The sequence below is a fragment of the Argentina silus genome (genome assembly GCF_951799395.1).
Source record: "Argentina silus genome assembly, chromosome: 2".
Taxonomy (NCBI): domain Eukaryota; kingdom Metazoa; phylum Chordata; class Actinopteri; order Argentiniformes; family Argentinidae; genus Argentina; species Argentina silus.
In genome coordinates, this window is record NC_139656.1 from 8,926,413 (window position 1) to 8,953,685 (window position 27,273).

General features: G+C 44.6%; 1 protein-coding gene across 1 annotated transcript in view; it reads right to left on the bottom strand.

Moving 5' to 3' along the window:
* Positions 1-15,093: 15,093 nt before the first annotated feature.
* specc1 (sperm antigen with calponin homology and coiled-coil domains 1) overlaps positions 15,094-27,273 on the bottom strand; it is a 37,089-nt gene continuing 24,909 nt past the window's right edge. The window contains exons 4-8 of the mRNA XM_083697480.1: positions 23,162-24,687; positions 20,911-21,118; positions 20,102-20,175; positions 19,655-19,830; positions 15,094-17,656 (exon numbers count right to left, since the gene is read on the bottom strand). Of these exons, the coding sequence (XP_083553606.1) occupies positions 17,605-17,656; positions 19,655-19,830; positions 20,102-20,175; positions 20,911-21,118; positions 23,162-24,687 (2,036 nt within the window). The 3' untranslated portion in view covers positions 15,094-17,604. The remainder of the gene's footprint in view (positions 17,657-19,654; positions 19,831-20,101; positions 20,176-20,910; positions 21,119-23,161; positions 24,688-27,273) is intronic.

Sequence of the window (27,273 nt, forward strand, 5' to 3'; positions counted from 1 at the left end):
ACTCAATCAACAGACAGTCATATGCTTTTCTCAAGGACAAAACTCAGATTGGTGTGTATGTAAGTATGTACGTATGTATGTGTGTGTGTGTGTGTGTGTGTGTGTGTGTGTGTGTGTGAGAGTGAGAAAGACAGCATTGTGTATGGCTGTGGCAGGTATGGCTGCAGGGGCGGGATCCCCAGACACCCCTGACACCCATGACTGCACAAATGTCACTCTGGCACCAATAGCATGCTCCGATTTGTTTTCCTTGTGAAATAACCTTGTCCTTAGTACAGATGTTACATACAAACAGGGAGAGACAGGGGTCAGAGGTACAGAGGTAACCTGGTTGAGACATGAAGAAGCATAATTCTAGAACCATTTTTCTTCAAATATTCATTCCCTCCCAAAATTGAAATCGATGAAAAACTAAAAATGTTGTTGATATTGAAACACATAAACAAAATAAATACAGATGCTTCAGGCTATCATACTCTATCATAGATAAAATAATATATATTGAAGAGAGTGAGGGTGAAATATAACCTCAAAGAATTCATTGATCTACTCCATATTCATTCTGTGGTTCAGAGAATCAAAGCGTCTCTGGTCCCTGATGGCCAAACTCACCAGGGAGGGTTTGATGCCGATGCTCTCTGCAGCCTGGAACGCCAGGGACAGATTCCGGCCCTGTGGAAAAACAAACATGGTCGCTAATGTCCGCCATAACAGAACAAGAGGAGCTCCCTCCTCTTCCTCCTCCTCCTCATTCTCGATTACCACACAGAGTGCTGCAAACAGCAACAAACAGCACACATCTCCACAAATAAAGCCTACTAAACACCCAGGCCTCGTTCCACTGGGAATGGCCCAAAACATCTGTCTGAGGGGGAGGAGGAGGGAAGAAGGAGAGTCACACAGTCCCTGACCTCTCTGAGACCTACTATCACCCCGACTATCAAAGTAGTTGTCCTTTGGAGTACAAATGTCAGACCAATCCAATAACATTTTTAACAGATATTTTGTTCACATTGGACGGCTGCCCATCTTTCACCATTTGAAAATGATGTGTTAATAAAGGATGAAAGCTGATGTTGGGGTGCCAAAACCATAGTATTAGTCTTTTTCTGAAGTGCTTATTCATTTCCAAATATTTTTTTGCACCTGAAATGTAATAACCATCTCCTTTACATTTGACATAAAGAACATTCAGCCATGGTAGACAGCTTAGTGGAATGGAATGATACTTGGGACCCAAAAACAGGAAGGAGGAAAGAGCACTCTAACTCTGCTGTCAGAATGGGCTCTCGGAAGTCACTCAGCAGAACATATTAAAGCCTATTAAATAATTCACTGGGATGGTCTTGCTTTGTCCCTGTCATCAGGATAGGATTACCCTTCCTAATTTGTCATGTATGGTGTGCCATGCTCAGGCTCTGAGGTGTAGGGCTCTTTTGTTATGCTGAACTGGTTGAATCAACACAGGCTGAACCCAGAGAGCAGCATTGTCTGCTATGTTTTTGTGTCTTTTCTCTTCACCATATGCCATTTGTATATACGTATAACCAGGACTGTCAACACTAACCCATAGCTGCTGCTCTTTCACTCAGGGTGAATTAGGTGGCCTTAAATAGAGAATAGCCTTGGGCTACGACTTAAAGGGATGGTAACATCAATGGTAATTTTTGGGTGCTCATTCAAATCTCATTTAAAAAGTACTGTTCGGTGCTGGATCCCTGTAGAATATCAGGAAATAATGTATGGACAGTACTCCAATTGATGAGCTTTAAATCATAATTTATTGCACAGATGCATTTCGGCATGTGCATTTAAAGCTTATCAATTGGTGTGCTGTACATACTTCTTTTCCTATGCATCTATAAATGCCAGTATATGTGTCAATGTTCAGTGTTACTACATTGTTAATGAGTTATTTGATGGGAATAATGAATGTGTGTGTGTGTGTGTGTGTGTGTGTGTGTGTGTGTGTGTGAGAGAAGGTAATTAGTTACCTTGTCCTGACTGATGAGTTCCTGGTAAGGGATGTGGGCGGGCAGGTAGGTGTGCAGGAGGGCACAGAATGCCAGGCCATCACTCCAGCTGCTGCTGAAGTTTGTAACGTCAATGTTCTACAGAAGATAGATAGAGAGAGGGATAGAGAGAGACAATAGAAGAGGGGAAGAAAGAGAGGGCATGAGTGAGAGAGAAATATAGAGCGCACGCGAGAGAGAAGAGCACTGACAACAAGCTTTAAGTCACCCTCTGTTCTTGCTCATAATTTGAAGAGCAGGAAAATCGAATTACCTCCTTAGTACATGCTTAAGACATGCGGTTGCACATAAAATTACTCGTAGAGGGTCATCAGCAACACACACATGAAAACTAATAGTGTTCTCTCCCATATCTACATGGCAAATCAATATGCTAATCAGTTTCCTACTAAGTTCCCTCCAATTCCAAGTTCCTTATATGTCTTGCTGTGTGCTAAGAGGGTCTTCTCCTACTACTCTAAGCGCCTCATGTACTCTCTGCACTACACCCAATGAAACATGCACAGCAGCACGTCTCTGCACCCTTTTACTGAATCTGACTTACTCTGACTCTGTCCCTGTTGGATAGATTAGTTATTTCCTGTGTCCCCCTCTTCGCTTCCATGTGTTGCCAGAGGAGATTTTGGAAACAGGGCTCAGCCAGTAGAATCTCTCCTGGGTATGTCCCCTGTAGGCCTGACACCCCATCCCTCTCTTTTATTTGTCATCTGATGTCCCCTATCAGAGTGGGACCCTGTCACTTGTTCCTCTCCCACACGCGCTATTATGGCCCAGTCAGAGGGCTGCTGGGAGCCTCAGAAGCCACACAGCATTCCTGGTCAGAGTGAGAGGTCACTTTATCTGCAGGACGCAGCACCAGATTCTCTGTCAATGCAGAAGACAACAACACAGTTCTATGCCTTCCAGGAGACTGATTCAGATTCACTCAATTCAGTTTGATTGGTCACCTATCCCAAAAAGCAAAGCTATTGGGACAGCTATGTGTCCAACTTGAACAGCCAGTCTTTAGATAAGAAGTCAATCTCGCTGCGAACTACAGTAACCTTCCTACCCCTCATCCTTAAAGGAGGTAGAGTAGAGCTGGACCACACTGAGAAACAGAAAACAACTTGTGCTATCCCTGTCAGATCACTCAGTGTCTGTCTATTATGTCTCTCACCAGCAGACCTGCATGGTCATGTAGGCCTACATTCCTCACATAGCTCCCTTTCTCCTGTGTGGATCAACAGCAGCTCTGCTCTGCATTGGGGGGGGGGGGGGGGGTCATATTCAGACCCCGGACACACAGGGCCTGACTCAGACAATGACACATTAGCTGTGCAGTGAGGTAGAGGAGGGGCATGGGGGTGAGGGGTCTGTTCCGAGGAGCAAACAGTTACATCCTGGTCTGGCCAGACCCTGTGGGCGTGGGCTGGGGATGAGGGAGAGGAGGGGGGCATGAATGTTAAAACAACAGCAGCAGCACTCTGGGAGCAGGCTCAGAAAAGCAAACACAGCATCAAGCGACAGGAAACGTCTCGCTACGTACAAAAGACAGAGCTGCCCGCTTAAAAGAGCCACAGAGAGAGAGAGAGAGAGAGAGAGAGAGAGAGAGAGAGACATAGACAGATAGAGGTTGACAGATAGAGGTTGACAGAAGGTTGGATAGCTATATATTTGCTTTGGCATACATCCAGTTTTAAAGTAGATAACATCTATGATTTCATCAAGAGTCAGCCTCTACAACCCCACCAGCTGAGAACATAGACTGTAGACTGTCAGCTATTCCAATTCTTTAAACTTCTCCACAGAACGGACCTACACTCTCATCTCACTTCAGCCACACTCCACAGTATACACTTCCTGTGAATGCAAAAAGTACATGCTGGTTGGTCTGTAGCTGTAGTAAGTGTGTAAAAGCCTGTTATACCACTCAACACCCAGATGACAGTCAGCCATTATCACGTTATGGTGCTAATGCCTCCTTGGCCAGGGAGGAGGAGAGAGGAAACCCACTCATTACATCACTGACTGATGATGGAGCACACACACCCTCACTGAGAACTCAGTGACTGATGAGTGAAAACACACACTTATGCGGCCTGATGATGGAGAACACACACAAACACAGGCATGAATGTACATGTGGGTGGGTGGACAGTGCAAACACAAACACGCATGCACGCAGACATGCACGCACGCACACACATCAACTCCAACTGAGAGCCCATGACTGACAAGTTACTCTCCATCAGTGGATCCACACTGCCATTAGCCCCTCTCTCTGTATCTCCTGGAGTAGACCAACAAGAGGATGAACAAAGGAAAAGGCAAATAGAAGAAAACAAAGAAAGGAGAAGCTGCAGTAAAGGTCCATGCAATGAATCATCATCATGAGCAGCCTGAAAACAGCCTGAAAGTAGAGGAAGAGGTCAGGACACGGACACACACACACACACACACACACACACACACACACACACACACACACACACACGCAGGTAACACACTAACATAGCTAAAGGTAACTACAGAGTGCACACTAAAGAGCATGCCTGCCCAGACATGATCTCCCTCAAGGTACTGAAGCAGGCAATGAAATGCAATGCAGTTGTATGTGTATGTTATGTGTGATGTCTCTATGTCTGTAAGCTACTTGGAACCTGAATTTCCCCTAGGGATAAATAAAGTTTCTATCTATCTATCTATCTATCTATCTAATCAACCATTGCATATTTGAAAAAAAACAGAAATCCCACGAAGCTGCATGGCAAAGAGGAGCCTAAATTAGTAGCCTAAATTCCCCACTGTTTCAGTGTAGTCTTGGAGACTGAGGGGGTCAGGAACTCTGTGAAAGTTTCGGGAAGAGGGGCTCTGTTACGTACAGTAGCAGACATCCTGAACTCCCACCCTGACAGGACTATGACACAGTTTAATGTCTGGTTGCAGCCCCCAACCCACCCTACGGCCCTTCCTCCCACCACTGGGGGTCCGATTTGGTCTCCCCCTCTCCGACCCCCTCCTGCAGGGGTGTTTGTGTTTGTTTCCCAGAGAGAGCCGGATGAGCTGTGCTCACTCAGAGCCAGCTGAGCCTCAGTTCAGACCCAGACTCACAGCCTGTTTGCCTTTCCTCATTGTTCCCATCCTGAACAAACAACAAGCTTTTATTTTAGTTTTTTGGTTAACTGAAAAACTTACCGGGCTGACCTAAATAAGGACATCAAAGATCATGATAAAAATACAGTGGGAAACCAATGCAGATTTGAAAGGCTATCAGACTGAAACTTTAAAAAAGACTTGTTACTGGAAGCAATAGGCTGTCAGTGACAAGCAATGGATTTTTTCTGAACAACTGAAATTTTGAGTCTTGTTAATCTCAGATAATTCAAACAGATGCTTTGTCCTGATGCTCATCATCATTTTTCTTTTGCTTGGCCTTAAACTCCATGTATACGGTGAACCAGCTCTGTATAAAGTGTGATGACACCCACTGAGGGGGCCAAGTTAATCACACCCTCCTGAAGGTCTTCACTGATCGATCGGTTCTTCTGAGAATCTGACATTTGAGGTGTTGCTAAGAGCAGTCCCTCCTGACAGATGTTGACACGGGGATCATCTCCTGCAGGCTGGAGACTGTCTCTGCTGGTCTCTCCATCACCATACCTTTAACAGGGTACAGGGGTGTCAGGTGCTCAGAGAAGCTCACTCATGAGGCCCAATTAAGGAGGGTGTGATTAACTTGGCCTCATGAGAGAGCTTCTCTGAAAGGGAAGCGGCTTCTCACAGGAAATCGACATTCAGTGGGTATCATCCCAGACATACGTCATAGAGGGCAGGCTGACTGTATACATGGCAGAGCTGAAGAGACGTCCATGGGCGACGTGCCGGTGAGCACGCATGCAGTGTGAGGCGCTGTGTGTGTAAATCATGGACCTGTCAATAAGGTCAACAGCTCAGCCTAGAGAGGGAAACGTGGTACACACACACACACACACACACACACACACACACACACACACACACACACACACACACACACACACACACACACAGGCCTTTCCTCATTGTAATGCATGGAATGGAATGAGGAATTAGGTAAAGACCTTAAGGAGGGTGTGATTAACTTATCATGAGGGAGCTTCTCTGAAAGGCAATCAACTGGTGTGTTTGATACCATCCCTTATTCCATGCATTACAATGAGCCAGATTTCTACTTCCACTTGCCTCATGAGGCCATGTGGCAAGTGTCTACGTGTCTACAAGTGTCTACATGTCTACGTTTCAGACTGTGCCGCACTGTGCCTCACCGGCACGTCGCCCATGGAGATCTCTGCTCCATATATGGTGGGGATCAAGCTCAAGCTCAGAGTGTGTATCAACACATAGAGTACACATTTACACTTCACATCTGTGATGTTGTCAACATCAAAAACAAGAACCCTGACACCTATTTTCAGTGAGAGTGTGACAAGATAGTGTGCAAATGTAGCACAGAGGAGCCTTATTTTGCCCTTCACTATGATCAATAATGGTCTTAGACTTACCTCTGTAGGATTCATTGTGATAAGAGATATATGATGAATGTATAAAATTACGTTCTGCATCACAAAAGTAATAGAGAGCTTTTCACAATTACAATGGGGCCAGTTTTCTATTTCAATTTAATTACAGTGCTGTTGGACCAAAGGCCTACCAGCAATAAATCAGCAGTGTTATAATAAGTGATCAGGAACAGAGCCATTACGACTCCACACAGACAGATGAGCACAATGTACGACCCAGTTTCCTGACAACCTCATCTCAACCGTGCAGATGGGACACACAGCAGCAGAATCAATATTCATACAGGGCAGCCAAACAAAGCCTTGTTAAAGTGACACTTAATTACACAGCCTCTTTAACCCTGAGAACATCAATTAGAAATGAGAGTTTAACCCAAAGAGTCCTGTTGGTAGGATGTATCACCTCCTGAACCTTACTAAATGGGGAAAAAGAAATACAGAACAATGCACTCATATGGGTGGAAAGGTATAAACCCCACTAACCTTTATCAAAGAAGCATAATTATGGAAACGGGAGTGAATGTCCAGCTGTATGGAGCACTGTGTCCCAACAGCCTAAAGCAGGGACGTCCCTGACAGAGTTGTCCGTCTCCAGATATTAGCAGGTATCTCCTGGACCTGGCCAGTGCTGGTCCTCATGACGGTGGAACAATGTTGTCTACCCTGACCTTACCCAGCTGATATTAAGCTCAATTTGCGCAGAATGTCCTCTGACAATAACCTTTTCCTAGCTGTGTGGTTGCAGAGGGCCTGTGTGCATTGACTGGACCCAGCGCTGCTCCTAGTAAGACACAAACATACTCATGCTGGCCTTCATGTATACTGTAGCACAGCTGTGGGAAAGGGAAATATCTGGTGCTCTGTGGAAAGAAGATGATAAAGTAGATTCCCAACTGCAAGCCTAGTGTCTTAATTTTAGATCTAATGTATGCTATCACTGTCATGAAGTTCCTTAGAATTTGCTTAGTGGAAAGGCAGGAGGTGACATACAGTATGTACATGAAACAGACATATTTAGCATCTTGGACCCTCCTGACAGAATGCCGGGGTTGTTTGTCTGACATAGAACACTGTGATTTCCTGTGAGACAGAACCATCCCACAGAGTTACTCACACTGGTATAACAGTCACTCACAAGGGTGGTCACATTCCCCCTAATAATAGCCTTACACAAGGCACATATGGAAACAAATGCACTATTATGCATAATTACATAACAGTCAGGGCCTAATTATTCCATAGAACTAAATTCCCAGCTATTAATGAAAGCCTCTTATTGCATTCCAGCATCTAGAGAATGATTATGCTCTGCAGCAGACAAAAGTGTAAATGGGGATCATAAGAGCCAAAGCTAGAACCATTCAGATTTAGTTTGTATGTGAAAAAAAGACAGTATTAGACAAACAGTTACCAGTCCTATCAAGATTAGGAGCATGTCTATCTCCCAGTCAGGAGATGTTTTCATCACAGAAGCTTTGCAGTGCCTAAGCAACAACAGCTGTGACTAAGCATTACGACAGAGGTACCAAATCTGCAACCAAGGAGAGACAAGAAGGGTAACTCAAAGTTCATCATCCAATGTGCCTGAAAAAAATGAGCTATTGATCTATTGTTCAGGCCATTTATCACGTAAAGCTGGACTATTTTTTATGCCACGTGCACATTTTTGCGATCTGGCAAAAAAAAAAAAGCTGGGTGGTTTGGGGCGCACTGCACTTCATTCAAACAATTGACTGGTTGCATCTAAAAGTTCAACATACGGTTTGAATAAACGCTAACATTGTTGTTAGGCTAACCAGTGCTGCTGTGGTATTGACAGTTAGTTTATAATATCACAAAGTCGTTTTTAAACTGACTTCCGCCGAATTGCCGCATCCGGGATGAAACGCAGATTTGTCCCAATGGTGCGCACCGAAATCAGTGGACTTCCGCCAGACCTCAACCCCATTGCACAGTCTATGTGCAGTGGCGCGAGCTGGGTGGTTTGGGGTGCACTGCACTTCATCATTCAAACTGGTTAAACATACGGTTTGAATAAAAGCTAACATTGTCGTTAGGCTAACCAGTGCTGCTGTGGTGTTAGCTTATAATATCACAAAGTCGTTTTTTAACTGAGTGCTAAAGCGCAGATTTTTCCAAAATTTGCGGAATCCGGAACGCAAGGCTGACTCGAGTGTCAATCATGCGCACCACATCCGATTGAAACCAATGGACTTCAGCCAGATCTCAACCGCATTGCACAGTCTATGTGCACGCGGAATTAGGGCTCCAATTTGCTGCGCACCACAACGTTTTTACATTGTATGGGCGTTATGTTGATAATTTCGTTCAGCAAAATTTCAGTTAGCGCAGGGCAGTTTTCTGGCAGTGAGTGGGTGGGGATAATTGAATATGAAGATAAAGATGTCCGTTGTTCACGCCAATTAGGACTTCACTGCAAATGTTGGAATGGATCATTTGGATAAGCATTATTTGTGGCTCTCCAAACGTATTTTCTAAGAAGTAGCCTATCCATATTTTCCAATAATTTACAGTGGACCTAGCCTATACAAAGTCAAAGTCAAAGTGGGTTTATTGCCACATACTCAGCACATGCACAGGGCCTCAACAATGTCATACACAATATAAAATAAACTCACTAAACTAAATTGCACAATATCAATACAAATACAATACTGGTTATTAGCAATAATTAACAATGATCAATATAAGGTAATACAAATAATCAATAGATAGCAGTGGTAAAGTCAATAAGAAATGCCAATAGCAGTAATAGGATAGCAATAACAGGATAGCTGATCGTTCATCAGTCAGCTGTGGGGCTAGAAGCTACCACAGAACCTATTGGTCCCAGTCTGGGCGCTCCAGTATCGTCTGCCAGACAGGAGCAGGGTGAACAGTCCATATCTGGGGTGGCTGAGGTCTTTAATGATTTTGTTGGCCTCCCTCAGACACCTGTTGGTGTAGATGTCTTTGAGGGCAGGTGTGCAGCTCCAGTGATGGACTAGGTAGTGTTCACCACCCTCTGTAGAGCCTTATGGTCCTGAGTGGTGCATATACTGTACAATGTTTAAGATATTCTCCCATTAGATGTTATACCTTATCAAAGACATGCATGGTTCCATGATATCATTAGTAATTGGTACAGAGCAGAGGTGATCGATGCATGCAACATTGGTCATTCAATGTTTTGGGGAATGCTGCAGTAAGTTTAGATACATTAGTAATGTGAGAATATACACTACACTAGGCTTACTTCCACATATTTATAGAGTATGTACTGCTGTTATGATCACCTACAGGTAAAACCGACGCGTCCTTTATGATCAAATAATCTCCTATTGGTAACTATTGAACGTGGAATGGTTATTTTACCAACTCCCCAAGTCCAGCGACTTGACTGACTTACTGCCTTGCCTATATTGGTGCTAAGTTTGTGTTGGTCAGAGCAGACGCATCTTGAAGTGTCACCAAATTACCATAATGGTCTTTGCACATGGTTTTGGTGCTGCACACTACTGTTTAGCGGAAGCAAATTGGAGCCCTGAGGCTCTGTGCTTAGTCAAGCGACTGAAGCAAGAGCGTTCTGTCACCAGGCAGAAACACAAACCCTGGACAAGTCTGTGGTTATGTAAAGCAATGGTGTTACTGTTGGCTTGCACACCCAGCAGCGCCGGAATGCCAGAAGGAGAAAACTGTGGAGCATACGCCTCCCCCTTTAACTTTTGTTTACAGGCTGGAACCAATATCCCCACTAAGACCTTTAGCACTAGCTGGCACACATAACGTTCCTAGAGCTTCAGCTCTAATCCCACTGGGTTTAATGGGCTTCTTAAACTGGCTAATAGTGGAAGGGCTCAGTCAGGTGAACGTGAGCACTCCATGGCCACAGGGCTAAGCAGAGCTAGAGCACACACACACTGCACTGACTGGTTTACTGCTTTTGAACACTCAGTTAATATTCTATGCACATAGAGGAAACTTGAGAGAAAATAGGGAAAAAGGACATAAGGGTGAGAGAAGAGTGTGAGGGGTTTTGAGAGAGGTCCCTGACCCCTAGCCTTACCGGATAGCCCTCTGTTTTCTTCTGGCACCACTTCAGTAGAGCGTTCCTCTTAGATCCCCCATACTCCCGCGCCAGGGCAGCCAAGGGGTCCTTTCTTTCCACACTGACACCAGGGACAGCCACCACAGCCATGGTCATGGAGGGAAACAGTTGTGGCATCTGTGTGTTAGGACGTGTGTGTGTCTCCTCGTAAAACCATCATTCGTAAAACCAACACACACGCACACACACATCTTGATTCTATCATATCTGCTGTTCCCCAGAGCTGTGTCATAATGAAAGTTAATCAGAGCTGAGTCTATGGCCATGGGAACACTGGGAGACACTATGGTCATTGCACTGAGAATGATAAACATTCAACACGTGATAGAGCCTTGTTTGTTTTCGCTATTTGAGTCACGACATACAATAGCTTGAGTCCAAAATGGTCATTTGAAATACTGTTGTCAAAACCCTATGTGCTGTATGAATTCACTGTAGTGACATGGCAAATATATCAAAACACTACCACAAAAACAATACCAAACATAGTGATACTATATTTGAGTAAGTATGAGAAGTCACATTTGTGGAGCCATCAAAAAGGTCACATGCTACTGTGTGTGTGTGTGTGTGTGTGTGTGTGTGTGTGTGTGTGTGTGTGTGTGTGTGTGTGTATGTGTGAGGGGGTGGGGGCGGTGGAACATTGGGTCAGTATCTATATCACATTAGCTATGCATCTTTGGCATCATCAGCACAAGATAAACACAAATACAAAGTATGTGACTTAAACAGAAGTGGTCTGTTGGGAGATGCAAGGAAGCCTGAGGTCCATAGTGGAAACATATGTAATCCATTGTTTGTTTAACATTGCTTTATGACTCTCGTCTCTGTTAATGTCATACTTTAAGTATGACAATCTGAACTAAAATGTTCAGTGACACCTGTTGGAACCTTTTTACAGTTTACCAGTAATTGAAATGGAAAACCAAATGTGTCAAAATTAAACAGTCACTGAAAATCAATATGTGAGTCACTCAATATGTGACTAAGATCTGTGTTTGTGTGTGCGTGTGTGTGTGTGTGTGTGTGTGTGTGTGTGTGTGTGTGTGTGTGTGAGAGTGAGAGAGAGAGAGAGAGAGAGAGGGAAAGTGTGTATACCACGGTATAGCTGGGCTCGATGGTATGTACAATAGTGTAGGTTTATGAATTAGTTGGTGTCTCTTCAGTTGGTGTCTTTGTCTCAGTGTCCTTATCAGTGTACACAGACAAAGGTACATACAGTAAATGCTTATTAATTTGTTTGTGTGTGTGCCCCTGAGGCCCACCTGAGCTTGCTGTTGGCTCTGTTGTAGCTATAGGAGGAGTTGCGGCTGGTCAGGGTGGCTGGGGTCTTGATGACCGACTCCAGAGAGGGGCTTTTCCTCATAAGGCTGCTGGGCTTCAACTCATCCCCAGAGCCCGAGAACTTTTCTGGGAAACAACACCAGGAACGAGGGCGGGAGAAGGGGGGGTGGGGCAAGTGATGTGGTGATATATTTGTTGATAATTAGCTTGGCCGCATTAGAGCTACATCAATGTCCTGGACCAAAGGTTGCCAAGATTGATTGATATAGATTGTTCAACAAAGAAACAAAGTTCCTTTATATAAGCAAGATATGCCTGATATTCACATTGCAATTGTAGTTTCAGTTTGTCAGTTTTAAAACACGCACTGTTTTAAAAAAAGACTAGGTGTTTGAGTATGAGTCATTTGTCAGAGCAATGAGTCATTAAATGCTAGTGTTCTGTTCTGTCACTGTGTAGTTTATGAGAGTACATAAGAGCTGATTCTGAAGAAGTAGTTTCACTTGAGTATGGTTAGCAGCCAGATTCAATGAGTAAAACCTCACTTATAACTGGTGTTTTAGAAAGTTCTATCTACAAGTTGTGCATTCAGATACAGATAATTGGAATGTGTGGCCTACCTGGATGGGAGAAGTCGCCATGATTAATTCTTTTCTCCAGTGTCTTTGAGAGCGGCTTGATAGATGAATGTCTCTATAGAGAACAAGACATGCTTATAACATAATGGACTTTCAGGAGCCTCACCACAGAATGAAGAAAGTGAGAATTTAACAAATTAAATGTAAGAGGCCATTAAATTAAGAGGCATAGCGCACACCATTATTTCTTAACTGTGCATACTCAATGCCTTTTAATGGGGAATACAATTATTAACACATAGTGGATCAATGTGGCTTGAAGATACACTCCTAAGATACATTCCTGTTCCGAGTAGTCCATACTGAAGAGGGCCTGTACCTGAACAGGGGAGACAGCGGCAGCTGGGGCAGTGCGTACAGGTATCCCACTCAGGGGGCTTCTTGGTGAGGAGAGCATCTGTACTGTGTGCCCTGGTCCATCTGAAAGGCCCAACATAATTGTGTAGTACATTAACCACTTTGAAGGGAGTTTACTGTTGTCCTTGCTTTGGTAGGAGGAAAACTATGTGAACATTTTAGTGGAGAAAGTGATTGATAAAGGATTGACAGATTCTATGGACTATAGCATGTTTTATTTATTACAATGTCTGTTAAACCCAGTTTAGCAATCAGGTTTATCAGCTTAGGGCTATAATATCTCTTACTTAATTACTTAAAGTTGAGCATTCCTTTTGTATTGCTGCAATATTATTGCTAAGCCACCAGTTGTCTGACATCCTGCACAATTTATGAGCATGTTTTTTATATCTCCCCAATGATTCAACAATGAAGCCCCTCCAAAACAAACCTTTCAACTATGCATATGGCCAGTAAAAGAACTCCCAAACCTCCCTTCCCTGAGCCGTAAATCCAACCACATGGACACATTGTATATATATTTATTCTGCTTATAATTCTACTGCTTACTCATATACTTCTACACTGCACTACTTATACTATACTGCACTACTTACTGCTCATATATTGCACTACCTGTATATACTGTTCATTGCACTTTCTGCTATTTTGCACTTCTGGTTAGACGCTAACTGCATTTCGTTGTCTCTGTACTTGTACTCTGCACAATGACAATAAAGTTGAATCTAATCTAATCTATATCACCATATATGATATCAGCTGTATAAAAACTATACAGTATATCTCTGCCTGGCAAGCAGCTGTTGTTCTCTTGTTCCAGGTATGCTGCTACTATGGCCCTGCTGTGTGTGTGTGTGTGTGTGTGTGTGTGTGTGTGTGTGTGTGTGTGTGTGTGTGTGTTTTGAATGCTGTGGCGGCGTGTGTGGGACAGCTTTGTGCTCACTCTGTACGGCTGTGTCAAAGGACTTGATGAGGGATTTGACAGTGGCTCCGGGCTCAGAAGCGGCGTTACCATTGGTGGGCGGGGTCTGGGTCATGGAGATGCCACACCAGTGAGGACTGCCGTCCGTGTCTGAGAGACCGCCCTCGTCTCCCTGCGACCTGGGAAACACAAGGGATAGAAGAGCCTCACAGGATACTGTAGCACCATATACACCAGGAGCACTGTTAAAAGAGCGTTGTAGGACAAGTGTGTGTTTGTGAGGTACAGTATACACGTCTAAGGTATTTCCTGTACTTTACTGTCTCTGATTCTTATCAAAATAACAATGGCTATCTAATGGGATGTCACCAGAACAATGGTTTAGAATTTGCTCAATCAATTCTCAGAAGAAAGAGTGTTTACCCAGTGCATTGATACTCAGTGGTATATTTTCTCAGTAAATCAATGTCATATTGTCTCAGATTACGTATAACTGCCAGAATATGTATTAATTAATAGCTGATCCGTAGCCACCTCCACTTTATTATTACATTGATTCCACAAGATGTTGGAAACATTCCATTGAGATTCTGGTCCATGATGGCATGATTGCATGACGCAATTCCTGCAGATTTTTCAGGTGCACTTTCAAAGCTGTGAATCTCCCGTTCTACCACATCCCAAAGGTGTTCTATTGGATTCAGATCCGGTGACAGGGAAGGCCACTGAAGAACACTGAACTCAATGTCACGTTCATGAAACCAGTTTGAGACGACTTTTGCTTTGTGACATGGTGCATTATCATGCTGGAAGTAGCCATTAGAAGATGGGTAAATTGTGGCCATGAAGCTTGCTGCACACGGTCAGCAACAATAGGCTGTGGCATTTCAAGCGATGATTGATTGGTATTAACAGGCCCAAAGAGTACCAAGAAAACATTCCCCACACCATTACACCACCTCCACCATGAGAAGGTGTACAGGTGTTCCTAATAAAGTGTTCAGTGAGTGTAGATTGCAGCCGGTAATTATTATATATCAATGACTGCAGCAGGTCATGACCTCAGCGGGATTGAGTGAGGGATGTAGCTACAACTGTCAGTGATGGATGGGAGAAGGGTGAGACGTTTAGAATCTAGTGAGGAAGCAGAACCCAGTTTGTTTGAGCGTAGACTCAAACAAACACACACAAGCAAAGTCAGACTGGAGTCACTTCATTTATTGACTTTCCAAAGGACAAATACAAAATATTTCAACAGACAAACACCTTACATCTAGTATGTCTCAACATAAACAGCATTGTATATTTGATCTGTCACAGGCATACACCAGAGTCCAAGTCTTACTAAGAACTGAAGAATAAATTAAACAGTTGCACATTCACTGGATTGTTGAGTAAATGGCCTTACTGCAGGCAGAGAGAAAGTAAAGTAATTACCACACTGTTACCACCTTGTCTCTTAGGAGGTGATATTTTTGGCAACATTAAACAGTACTCAACCGTTAACACCAGCACATCTGTCTGGTCGAGCACTATGGCTTTTATATGACTGCATGAACTTAATAGTCTTGTCATTAGATAATCATAACCTGAGATTCACACGATGGCAGTTATAGATGTCATTATAGTCATAATGGGTAACATGCCAGCATCAAACCTATGACCTGATGTCTACCCTGAAGAAATTGTCAATAATGAGTTGGATTTACCTGATGGGCCGCATTAGAATAAGAGATAAAACATTAATATCCATCTTTGAATGGTCTTCAGAAGCTCTATTTAAAAAAATTACCCAAGAGCTTCAGAACAATTTGACATATACGTTTAAAATGAGATATGTTAAATTATTAGTTTTTAATGATTTTGAGGCACGGCTATAAGTTTGAGGCAGTGAGGACAAATTTGGGCAGTGATCAGCGATTGCTCTCATAGCTTAAAATATTGAACATCAATCAACTGTAGTAGCCCACTGATTACAGTATATACACACAATTTAGGACCAGTGCAGTTTGGGGCATACATTGTCAACAAAGTAATCGCTGTTCCTGTCATTTTGTTTTATGATGCCATCTAGTGGTAAATCATCACACCAACACCATTCTAACACAGGTGCACATACCCAATGGATACGCATAGGGTTGCTTTCTCCATCAAACTACTACAGAAGTCCAGAGAGGACATATGAATACAAAATAATATTCTCTTGTTATGTCACGATCACAACTTATTTATCTCATGATCACTGCATAGCAAAAGTTGTTTTGTCAAGATCACAAGACTCTATAAATAGGAGAGGACGAAGTTGATGATAGCTTGACACAGCAGGCGTGAATGTACAGTGAATGTACAGTGAATGTACAGTGAATGTACAGTGAATGTACAGTCAAATACAATAAATGATGCGTCTCCGTTGTCCCAGACACATTCTGTGAACTCCTCCAATAAACGCATTCAGGGACTTCATTGACAGTGGTGGGAAACACACTGAAACACCCTCCATGTGAGACCCATTGAACTGCACCCTATTCAGGTGCCTACATGCTGGTTCAATGGGGCACATTGATACAATATAACACCTGCTCGATGCGCATACTGACTCTCTGCTCTCTCAAAGTGAAATATTGATACATGTATGACACTCAATTTCTGCCTGATCAAAATAAAAACAGATGCGCTGATCCACCGTGGGCTCTGCCACCTCCATAATACGGTCAGCTATCAACTTCATCCACTCCTATTTATAGAGTTTATCTAGAGAAAATGATCTTCTTCTTTTTCTTTTGTTTTGTAGTGAACATGAGATAATTAAGTTGTGATCTCGACATAACTAGAGTTTCTATTCATATGTCCTCTCTGGACTTCCGTAAACTACAGTACATGACTACATTTCCATGAATAGCCATATTGACTTGAAATGACTGATTGTTGGTAATTACTTTAAAAAAACATAAACATCATCATCAAACCACTTTGTGAAGTTTTAAGTAACAGATATTCCAATCGGTCAGTTAGAAAAGCACTACTACTACTAGATCCTACAACTGATGGGATACTTGCATGTGAGTCATAAAGCAATAAACCAAAAGACCAACAAAACAAACTCTGATTTCATTGATAATAATGTTTTGTTTTGCTTTCTGAGTTGTACTTGGCCCATAATGCAGTAATGAAATCTAACTGACATCAAGAATCTTACTCAAAACTGGCAGCTTCTGACATTAAGCAGACTGTTTTGGCCTGGTAAATCCACAAAAGACTGACCAAAAATGTCTCTTATTGTTTGTTTTCATAACAAATGAATTATGCTTTGAATGAAGCATTAATGACTATTTATCGAGGCAATTTAAGCTTCACAAAGGCACAAAGGCACAAAGGCTATCTTAATCAGAAAGAGATAGACTTCCAATCACCAGCATCACAAACAGACTGAATTGGCAAATACAAATAAAATGTGCAGAATTTAAGTTATAATTTCACTAACAAGGATGTGTTAGAAGTTGCAGCCAAGCACTGTTTCACAAAAGAGTGGATTAGGTTAAAAATGTACACAGTAAAATCAGTTTAACCTGTTTGTTTGGATACATACTGCATCTACACTGGTCACCCTTGCTTAATATCAGATTTACATACCACATAACAGTTTTATGGTAACTGGTAATACTGATAAAAGCAACTGTACAATAACACTGTCTTCAGATGGTCCTGATGTGGGTGGACTTTTCTACCGCCCCTCTACAGCAGTCTTGGTGTCAAAACTGGCTCCAGCGCCGATTCTGAAAAAGAAAACCAAGACTGAGAGTCAAGATGAATGAGTCAAGATGAATTTATAACAGAGAAAATATTACCCTCTTAAAATGCTGTTTACTTGTCTACCTGTCAATAGTTTATGATCTATTCTGTCTGTGAGTGATGTCTTTCTACAGACACTACAGAAGTTCTCTCTCCCTCTCTCCATGCGTCTCTTAATGGGTTAATGAAATCATACCTGGTTTCAAATATGCCTACAGATTTCTAACTTCAGTATGCAATGCTGTCAAGATCAAATGTATTTGATCAAGCAGATGGTTGCATGAGTATAAAACCAATCATGCTGTGTCGACAATTCTGCTGAGAAACCGAGACATTAAGGATTTATTCACACAGGAAACAGCAGGTGGCGCCAAGTACATACAATTAGAGAAGCAAGTAGTTTTTTTTTTAGAAAATCAAGCAAAGCAGACCCAGCCCCCCATAAATGAAATAACAGGCAGCCGAAAGTCTGTGCAGCCAGTCTGACAGAAAGACAGACAGACAGACAGGCAGACAGAAAAACAGACAGGCAGAAGCAGCTGAAGCAGTGCAGAGGTAGGAAGGTCAGCAGCACACAGGCTGGCTCTGAGCATTCACTCTAAAGCATTCACTGAGCTGGCAGTAAACTCACCTGGGCTTTACATAAGGAGCCATGTCAGAGCAGAGGGACATCCTTGAGAGAACGATCTCAGGGAGCTTCTGTAGGAGGGGAACGGACGTGGCATACCGGCTAGTTCCGGGTTGGGGGAAAGTCAAGTACTTAACGCTCTAACTTACAGGTTTCAGGTCAGGCAACCTGTATTACACAGTACTGTAGTAACTGATGAGTTCTATCAGTATTAAGATTGAACCATTGCTGATGTTTCTCAAATGTTGGTCATTGGACCCTGGACCATTTCTGACTAATGGAAGCTGTTTATCATAAAAAGTGACTGGTGCAGCTATTTCATTGACTGCACACTGGCCAGGAAAATATCAAATAGCACTCTAGGCAAACTCATGCAGTCTTTGCCACATAGTTAGTTAGCTACCAGCTACACAGAGGGTGTGTGACTGGCCTTGGAATGGACAGCACACACCACCGTCAGCCAGCACACACTACTGCCACTGCACAACACACACACAACCAATGGACACCACCATCTACATCAACACACCAATCACATCCCTGGCAGGTCATGGTCCACATATAGTAACATGAAACACAACAGCACAATGGAGTGATACTATGGCCCCTACAGTGTCCTGCTGTATTTCATAGGTACCTACTGTAGCTACTGGTATTTGGAAGAGGACTAACGATTCATCAACATAGACTGTGTCAAAAGTTCCAATGTAATGGTCAGGACAGCATATTTGGATAAAGCTAGGCTATCTAGGTGTCTCTACACTACACAGATAGAACAGCATGTCTCAGTGAAGTGCAAGGGTTGTGTGTTACTGTAGGTGGTCAGTAGAAGAGAGAGACTGAAAGAGCAGTCAGAGTATGCAGCAGCTCAGAGGAGCAGGACACAGAGAGATACTGCAGGAGACTGCCAATCTATTAGCAGGGTTTGCCAAAGCCCATATTTTGAAGGTATTAGGTATTAAGATATTATTTTACTAAATGGTGAATGATATCCTAATTGTCAGCGTATGGTGTCCATTGGTCTACTAAATTCAATGCATCCCAAAAAAAAAACCTGCTGAGCATCATAAGCTAGCATGACATCAAATCTGACTTCTAGGAAGCTTCTTAAAAGGAGTATAAGGAACAGATCATAGGGGATTAAAATGCTAAAAGCTATGCTCCCAATAGCCTCCCACACGGCACAGTATAAACTATCAAATAAGACAGGCACACCCTCAGTGGGACATGGCAAGCCCTAGCAGCAGCTCCAGGACAGAGTGTGTTAGGACAGAGAGGCTACAGCCCAGTGCTGAGAGGGAGCCAGAGGGACAAAGAGATAGTTGGATAAGGACAGAGAGGAAGGGGTACATACCTGACTCCCTGCAGCTGCTCCAGGTCAGAGGTCAGCTTGGCACTGTGGTCCTGCTCCTCCTGCAGACGTCTCCTCAGAGAGCGCAGCTCCTGCTGGGCCTCCACTTTGATGTCATTTGCCACCACCACGGCTGTCTGCAGGTCCGCCTGGAACCGACGCCACTCCTCTGTCTCGTCCTGTACACACAGACACACAGAGACACACACAGACACAGACACAGACACACACACACACACACACACACACACACACACACACACACACACACACACACACACACACACACACACACACACACACACACACACACAGAAATGCTCCCAGTTATGATCTACACATACTGTACTGTATATGTCTGGACATCATAGCAATAAGTCATCTTTACCACCAGAGCACCTGATAGTCACAGGTGTGTACTGAATCAGGCCGTTAACAGATCATTCCTACCTTCATCTGTTTACTGAGTATCTTCAGCTGTCTCTCCACTTCAGCTTTCTGCTCCTCAAGCTTCTTGACTTGATCTGTGGGGAGAAATATGGGATGTCTTTCAGAAGGTTTCCATGAGGCCTGACAAGTCCAAGAAGAGCTCAGACAGAATGACAGTGATTCAACACAACATCCATCAGTGAAAGGCACATACAGTACAGTCTCATATCTAAAAGAGCTCATATCTAAAAGAGGAGCTGATTTTACATCATCAATCATACTTAACCCTATCACAACTATCGCAAATATGTAGTTAAACAGTAAATACACTAAGTACACTACAGCTACATACTCATAACCAGCTGCACAAACAGGCCTGTGGGACAGAGACAGCTGTGCTCGTAAAACAGTGTGCAAAACGTGGAGAGGAGACAACAGGCATGTCATCTGAGTATTAAGGGCTCAGTAAGGGATCTTTATAGCCCACTGCTTCCAGTCTGCAGGATCAGAGTGTATCAGTGGAGAGTCCTGCCAGAGCTCAGTTATCTGGATCTGTCACTATAGAGGAGCCTGGTAGCCATGGATCTACCACTGTCTCAGCCAGCTGCTTGTCTCTGTCAGACCCAACTCCACTCACACACACGACACAGAGCATGGCACACTGTTGGAGTATCTTGAGTAAACTGCAATGATCTAAGAAGGGGACTGCTGTGGTGTGTGCGGCACGTGTACGGCACATGAGCAACGTGTTGCAGCCCATTGATTGAAAACGACCATGTGTCAATCAAAGCCACAGCCCTGGTGTAGGGTTGACAGGGCTGCAGACGTACTCTCCAGGTCCAGGATGGTCTGGTTGCTGTGGAGGCGGACGGCCCGCTGCTGCTCAACCTGGTCTTCCAGCTCAAAGATGGTCTCCTTCAGGTCCTTGATCTGGGCCTCAGCCTGGTGCATGCCCTCCTCCAGGACACTGACGCAGCCACTCAGCTCCTGCTCCCGCCTCTCGCCTCGCTCCTGGACCTGCTGACACTCGCCTTTCGCCTGGGGGGACGCACAGGAAAGGAAAAGCTGACTGGATAATCAAAGACACCATCAGGGATTTCTTCCCATCAGGATGTGTGTTGCAGGCTGCCGAGTGCCATGAGATGGCGCTGTGTCTGTGCCTATACTCTTCCAATGTGAGTTGATGAACAGGATGAGAAAATAACACGATTATCAAAAAGCCATTGAAACATATTGATTATTTGAACTAGCCTTAGTTGAGAAATCAATGGTGTCTACTTTCTATGTTTGACAATAGTAGGCAAAAGTAATTTTGTATAAAAAGTGGGCTATTACTGTACTGTTCTAATTTCTGATTGTATTGTACTGTTAAATCAGTACATATATTCAAGGGTTACTTAGCCAATAAAAACATCTAAAACACAAAACTTCATCAAGTTAAGTCTGAGCATGTGCACTCATTTTGTCCTCTGACACATCCATTTAACTGTATTGTGGTCTGACGTAAAAAAGGAAATCATAAAAGCTGTTTGACGTAAGCACTGCCAGTGTCCACACAGATTCATTTACAGAAGAGCTCAACAGGAACAGGTCCAAAGCCACGGCTGATTATGTCTAACTGGCTGGTGGGTAAACAGGAGATACGTGAGGTGATGATGACTCATTGATTTTACAGTTCATAGTCTGGAACAGATGCCCTGCCTGCCACAACATACTTTTTACTTTTACTTCAAAAGCTCAACATGAGCTCCCTACAGTCCCTGTGTGCAATACTAGGGTAATGGGTGTACACAAAAATATGACAATGATGGAAGACATTCTACAGTAGATAGAATGTGTTTTATATAGAGAATGACGTGTTGTGACTGAAGTCATGCAGCAGTTTCGCCCTCACACCCATGTGGCAGAAGCCAGAGCCTGCATCATATGCTGCAGGACGGACCACCCTATTGTGGGCACCCCCTCAGGGTCCTTCAGATATGACATCATAGAGCTGCTGAGACACAGCTGAACAGGACTCAGGACACACCCCATATTCACATTAACAACCACAGACAGAACCCTAAACCCACACAGCTCCAGCTGATGACCTTTGTGGTGTTTTGGGGGAAAACCACTGCTCATGCTCTGCCTATGAGCACATGCCTACGAGTAATAGAACATGAGTTTATGTGCTGTGGTGGTGAGGGAGTGTGCCTCAAACTGGCCACGAAGCCCATCTTGGGCCACTGGTTATGATGCTTAATTCAAACCATCATGTCAGATGAGGTATATTATGTCCTTCTGTAATTTGATGACTAGGGGAGAGGTGCGTTTGTTTGCACTTCCACAACAAAGCCTCTCACTGACGACATATCGTAAGCTCTTTCTTTATGTACTGCTCTAAATCAATGAACTAAATGGCTTTTTCACTAGTAAGCTGCCTGTAGAGGAGCTGCCTGTCATTGATGGACAGTAAATATACGTAGATGTGGCTTCACTGGCTTGTGCTCCAGACTCCACATATCTCCTGATCCTGTTCAGTGTTGGTTCATCAGCTGAAATAACACAGCCGTCTGACAGCCCTGAGCCAATGTGACTCACACCTCTGAAGGTTTCACTGTGCTTAGTACACAGCTCAGACCTACCGGTATGAATGCAGCTAAGAAGAGGCTGGAAGACACCCTCTGACAAATAGAGAGAACAGATCCATGTGCGTGTGTGTGTGTGTGTGTGTGTGTGTGTGTGTGTGTGTGTGCGTGCGTGCGTGCGTGCGTGCGTTTTTCTGACATTTAGCATCTGCATCGTGTGTTAACAGTCACCCTCTTCAACAATTCCCAATCACTCCTCTCTGTTCAGTCTGAAACACTTAATTAAGTTCTGAATTCCAGCATCTCCAAAAAACAAAGCAATAACCACTCTGACCACACTGACACTGCACCGAATGCTGCGGCTTTGTCATAATGTTCCATCCTGTGATGGAAGGAGACAACAGACAGTACAATGCACAGTACACTGTAAATCACCAGACATAGATCAAAGCCTACACTGAATCAGTTAAAAGATGATTTACAGTTACAAGAGAATGCACATCCCACCCACCTTGGTGAGCATCCCCTGGGTGTGCTCAGTGTCGGTCTGGGCGTGTAGCAGCTCCTGTTGTAGTTCCGACACCTCCATCTCCAGCCTGTCTCTTTCAGCATGGGCGGCCTTCAGCAGCCCCTGCAGCTCTGTGCTGTCACTGGCACTCTGCATGGCCTTCAGCTCTGTCACCTTCTGTCTCTCTATGTCCACCTGGGCCTTGAGTCTGCCGTTCTCCACCCTCAGACTGTCTGCTGCAGCCCTGTGCTCCTCGGTCTCCCGCTCCGCCTGTCCCCCAGCCTCCATCTCCCTGTCCAGGAGGCCCTTCAGGCCGTCTCTCTCCTCTCTGAGGGAGCGCACAAGCCCCTGGGCCTCTTGGTGCTCCTGCTCCAGCACCCGCAAGCTACCCGTCAGCTGCTGCTGGATGTCCACCAGCTTCTCCCTCTCGAAGCGTGAGCTCTCCACCAGCTCGCTGTACCTCTGCTCCAGCTCGGCCACACGGCCCTGTCCCTCCTCGCTCTGGGCCTGGGCCTGGGCCTGCTCCTGGAGCCGGGTCACTAGTGCCTCATTCTTCTGAGCCAGCAGCTCCTGCCTCTCCCTCTGCTGCTGCAGGGAGGTCTGCAGGAGACCCTTCTCCTCAGCTAGACGCTCGTTCTCCGCTGTCAGCTCCTGCACCACCTGCTGCTGGTCGGCCAGCTCCTGCAGCGTGGCCTGCAGCTCCTCTGCCGTGCTGTGGTGACTCTCTTCCATCTTCTGGATCTGCTCTGTCAGGCTCTCCACCGACAGGTCCCTGCCCCCCAGGCCCTTCCCCTCCCCCACTCCCCCGCTGCTCACTGAGTCCGACCGCGAGGGGATCTTCTCAAACTCGGAGGAGTCTGGCGAGGGGGAGCCCTTGGTGATGTCGCTGCCGGAGGAGACTGAGGTTTTGAGTGGGCTGGTGCCAGGGGTTGGGCTGGAGTGGGCCGTGGGGCTGGTGGGGGTGTCTGAGGGGAGGCCATTGATGGAGGGTTTGCTGGGGCTGCTGGTGGTGTTGCTGACGGACAGAGGCGAGGCCTCCAGGAAGAGCAGCTTCTCCTTCAGGGCCTGATTCTCTTCTCGCAGGGCAGCCAGCTCTCGCTGAAACTTCCCGTTCTTCTCTCTCAGCTCCCCCACTAAGGCCAGGGCATCTGAGGTCTGACCCTGACTCTGCTCAGGGGCACCCTCCTGTGGAGAAGGGGTGCTGGGTGAGGTGGAGACTTTGCCCTGACAGCGCTGCAGCTCCATCCTCAGCTTGCTGATCTCAAACTCCTTGGCCTTGGCCTCTGCCAGCAGCTCTTTGACCTGGCACTCCCGGAGACCCTTCTCTGTGACCTCTGTGTCTGCCTTGGCCTTGACAGAGCTGCGCTGCTGCTTGGCCAGAGTGGCCAGGCTTGAGGTGCTGGCACTGGGCACCATCTTCTTGGTAGTGGAGGTCCTCAGTTGGTCCCTCAGGGACACCCGGTCTCTGGTGATGGTGGGGGGGATCTCCCTGGGAGCAGGGATCCCTGACTTCTTGGTTGATGGAATGCCTGAAAAGGAGATCAAACACATGCTAAGTCTGCTGTACTTAGGGCAGGTTTTGTTTTCAAAAGCAGTCTAAACTGCTGTAACATATGTAGCCAAGGTAGAAATTAGGTAATATAGCCCATAAAATCCCATATATACAGTATATAACAGCCTATGCCAACTGAACCAATTAAATGGCTTTGATGCAGCTAGAGAATTGGCTTATATCCTTCAACCTGTAGCATCTCTACACATGAACCATATGAGCTCCATTGACCAACTTAGGTAAAGATAGTCCCTTATGGAATAGAAAACCTGATATCAAATGAGACTAGTGTGCATGTATCTAAACTAAACTGTCTGGTATGAATGTTAGAGGGCAGTTTTATTGCAATGTCAAATGGCTTGCCAATGAAAAATGAGAAAGTCTGCCAAACAAAGGAATTGATCGAAACTGATGAAAATGATTCTGCTTTGGAAATGCGTTGAATTCCTGAAAAAAGAAATATTGCCTATTAATAATAAGGTAAAAATTCTGAAAGATATAGCAACATTCCATTACTGGAAATTATTTCTAAAGCAACACTCGCATATCTACATAAAGTTACGTTTTGCTAATGGCCCTGGAGCCACTGGAGAAGCGTTTGTTATACAAAAGAGACAATTTCCTACTCTGATTCAAGATCTATTGTGATGCTGTAATATGATGTTGGTCATTCATTGAAACCTCTTCATAGAGGTTTTTCTGTTGCGATGGCAGTGCGAGCCTGGCACTGCCTCTGTCTCTCTGTGCTATGGTCACATTAAAACCCAGGGCAGACTTCAGCTCTGGCATTTCAGTAGCATCAGCGTGGGCCACGGGCCCCAGCTTTCCAGACCTCTCTCAAAAATGAAGAGCATTTACTGAATTCCCACGTGAGCAGGGCACCGACTGAAAGCTTTTATTGTTTGTTTCGAAATAATCAGCAAACAGCAACACAGACACAGGGGGGTTCTTGTTTCCACCGATGACAATGGTCCCCAGCACGTGGAACGTTCCAGCACAAAGCAGCCCGTCAGTGGGGAGACACAAAGAGAGCGCTGTGTTTGTAACACACTGGCTGTAATCAAACCCAGAGGGCACACAGCACAGCCTGGGCACATAGATAGGGATGGGCACAGGGCTAACCCCCTAAGCAGCATACACACATGAGATACACTGACACACTACATAACGCACATACATACAAGCAAACAAAGAAACACACACACACACACACACACACACACACACACACACACACACACACACACACACACACACACACACACACACACACACACAAACAAACAAACAAACAAACAGCCTTGTCTCATTTCAAATGGAAATCCCGAACCCCACTGGGCTCTTAAAGCACTCTTCCATTGATGGCCACTTTGCAGAGACTATCACCTCATTGTACTGACTGGCAAGTCTGCCTATGCCTGCCAAGCCTGGCACAATCTCTGGGGTGCACCACGGTTTAGCATTCTCTAAGTGGGGCCCTGAAGATGAAAAGGAGAGCACAGAGGAAAGGGTACAGAGAAGAAAGGAGTCAGACACATAACTTTATCAGCACTGAACTATGCTGCTATATATAGCAAGAAACATGGTGTTCTTGCTTTCGATAATAACATCATAAATTGTTACACAAATGGCAATAAAATGCATAATAATTCCAGTAAAAATTAAACATAAAATGTTATAGAAATATCAGGGCAGTTTCGCACAGAGTGTGGACACTGTGGTTTGCCAATTTGTCTTGTTCTTATTACAGGAGCATACAGGGGCAGAAAAACAGAGGGCATGTAGTCTACCTAGGGGAGGTGAACAAATGATCCTTGGAGAGAGAGAGAGAGAGAGAGAGAGAGAGAGAAAGAGAGAGAGAGAGAGAGAGAGAGAGAGAGAGAGAGAGAAAGAGAGAGAAAGAGAGAGAGAGAGAGAGAGAGAGAGAGAGAGAGAGAGAGAGAGACGGATATGTTTAAGATCAGGCATTTTCCATTAGGATGACTAATGCTTGGAGTGGGACTCTGGGACATCTCCCATTCACTGCCCCCATGTTCTCCTTTTACTCACAGCAAAGTGAATAAAACCCATATGGACCGCATTAACTCACTCCTCTTTGAAAACATCACCTCTCTTATACCATGACATCACAACAACTTGTCCCTGTACACATAGCATGACATAAATCTGTGTGCAAGCAGCCAACACGTGAACATTACAATGCCGGGAAGGCTGACAGAGTTACTGGAACGCAGATTTTGGCTCCACATCTCACAAGACAAAGGCCTAACAATGGAGCCCCCTCTTTCTCAGAGCTACTGTAGCCAAACCTACCATGTCTTAGTGGGGGCTTCACATGGAGAGGCAAGCAGTGATAGATTATAGTGCCACAGTTGGACACAGCTTCAAGGCCAGAACAGAGCAGCTGCTGAATGTGAATCATTTCATCTCATCCTGATCACACAAACACGCTACCCTGGCAGTCTCAAAGGAGGGAAATGACATGCTTCTGCCAGGAGAGAAAGCTCTGATCACATATGAGCTGAACTGAAAAATGGGTGAGGAGAACATTGAGTAAACATTT